We start from the raw sequence: 1973 nt of genomic DNA, 5'->3' as shown, positions 1-1973 counted from the left end.
AGGATTTAGTCGCTCGCGCTTGCAGGATTTCGCCCGCGACCAAGAAGGACCAAGATGGCCAGCAACTGATCCTACTTGAAGACGTCCTTGTTCTTCCTTCAGTAGAATCTCTTTCTTGGTGATCCTTGTCTAAATCTAGCAGATTATCCCCCTCCTACTGATCCTTCTGTGAGGTCTATTTCATTCTGTTTAGTAAGATGTTTCTATACCCAGACATTCCGCATTGTGTTGGCTTAATAAAAAAATAAAAAAATAAATAAAATAAATAATAGAAAATAAAATACAGCTCTAGGAAATGAAACTTATTTTTAGAATAGATGAATCAACTTTATTCCCTCGATCGCTTTGGTAATGTTTTGGTTTGAAGATCACAAAATAATCTAAAAGTAGTTCCTTGATGGAGGCGCCGCAGCTGCCGCCTGCCTCTGGAACGTGTTGAAGAACTCCTGCTTGGCGGCGGCGACTTCGGGGGTGTCGGCGACCTGGGGGGCGGAGCCTGGGAGTCCGGCGGGCACGGTGGCTGCCACGGGGCCGGTCCACTTGGGCTGGACTGGGGCGGCAGGAACCGCTGGAGCAGGGCTGTAGGCCGGGGCGAATGAGGGAACGGCAGGCGCTGCACCAGCTGTGGCCCTGACCTGGGCGTTGTAGGCGTTGAGGAAGGCGGTGCGGGCGGCAGCCACCTCGTGGGTGTCGCCCACGGGGGTGATGGTGCCGTCGACGCCGGCGGGGACGGTGGCAGCCACGGGTCCATACCACTGGGGCTGGGCGGCGGGCGAGGGGCGGTGGGCGGAGGGCGGGGGGCGGTGGATGGCCTGCTGGGGAGTGGCAGCAACCTGAGCAGCACGGAAGCTCTGGAAGAAGCGTGCTTTCTCAGCCTGCACTTCGGGCGTGTCCTGGATGAAGGGGACAGCCGAGCACACTCCCAACACTGCCAGAAGAACCTGCGAACAAAGCTTCGTCTCTTACAATCACTCAAACGCACACACATGCACATGAACTTTTCCTTATCATACATCACATCCTTATTTCTTTTACGAAAAGAATTTAATCAAAAAGAAATCATAGTTTGAGGTGTAATTGCCAGCTTAAATCTCCTTTTTATCTATCTTAGTGAACACATGCTGCAACTGATTACCAGAACCCTCATGTTGTTTTCCTGATCGAAGACCCAACTGCACTGAGCCAAGAATCCCTCTGCCTTTATATACACGAAACGAAGGTCAGGCAAAGTCAGCGAGGCAAAGAACAGCCAACTCTTCTTGTGCTTTCCTGCTTGGCCACATCCTCAGACGTGGTCCAGTTTGAAGCACTTTTTTTTTTTTTTTTTATCTACGGTGTTATAAACGGTAATTACAGGAAAGAACATCATGTTTCACGCCAGGAAAACACTGGAGGATGTACATAACATAATATTGGCTTTACCGTTCGTTAACTGTTATCGTCATAACCAATGGAGATAGAAACAATATTAGTTTAATTTGTTATTCTGTGATGTATATTTATATGTCTGTGGATCAGTTGGAAAGTACAATCAAATCAAACAATTAAGGTCATATTTGCATAGGTTTCCTAAACGAATTAGCCATTAATCACTATCTGTTCATACTTGTTTTAGAAAAAAGAAAAAGAAAAGGGAAGCAGCCTGATCCATTTCATTTTTCACTGAACCACAAATCATACAAACGCTACATTTAGTAATAAAAAAGTAGCTCTGTTTAGATTCTTTCACCCCAAAATAAGGGAGTTAAGATGAAAAGAAAGAAGGAACCAGATCCATTTCATTTTTCATTCAACCACAAAGCTTACAAACATTGCATTTTGTAGTAAAAAATAAATAAAAAATTGTTGCTCTGTTTTACCATTCTTTGGTTCTGTTTAGATTCTTTCGCTCCAAAATAAGGGAGTTAAGATATTTTCTAATTCATTTTCCCTTATAAGGAGAGCGTCTACATAACGCTTCTATACTTGGCCAT

The 1973-nt window shown here is 45.2% G+C and overlaps 1 protein-coding gene across 1 annotated transcript; it reads right to left on the bottom strand.

Moving 5' to 3' along the window:
* Positions 1 to 313: 313 nt before the first annotated feature.
* Positions 314 to 1176, bottom strand: LOC113817158 (cuticle protein CP1499-like). The gene is made up of 2 exons (XM_070143404.1): positions 1136 to 1176; positions 314 to 941 (listed from the first exon to the last, which is right to left on the bottom strand). Exons 1-2 carry the CDS (start codon positions 1145 to 1147, stop codon positions 381 to 383), a joined length of 573 nt encoding a protein of 190 aa, XP_069999505.1. The 5' UTR covers positions 1148 to 1176; the 3' UTR covers positions 314 to 380.
* Between the last annotated feature and the right edge of the window lie 797 nt (positions 1177 to 1973).

The sequence above is a fragment of the Penaeus vannamei genome, chromosome 30, assembly GCF_042767895.1.
Source record: "Penaeus vannamei isolate JL-2024 chromosome 30, ASM4276789v1, whole genome shotgun sequence".
Taxonomy (NCBI): domain Eukaryota; kingdom Metazoa; phylum Arthropoda; class Malacostraca; order Decapoda; family Penaeidae; genus Penaeus; species Penaeus vannamei.
This window is presented reverse-complemented; position numbering and strand designations above follow the sequence as displayed.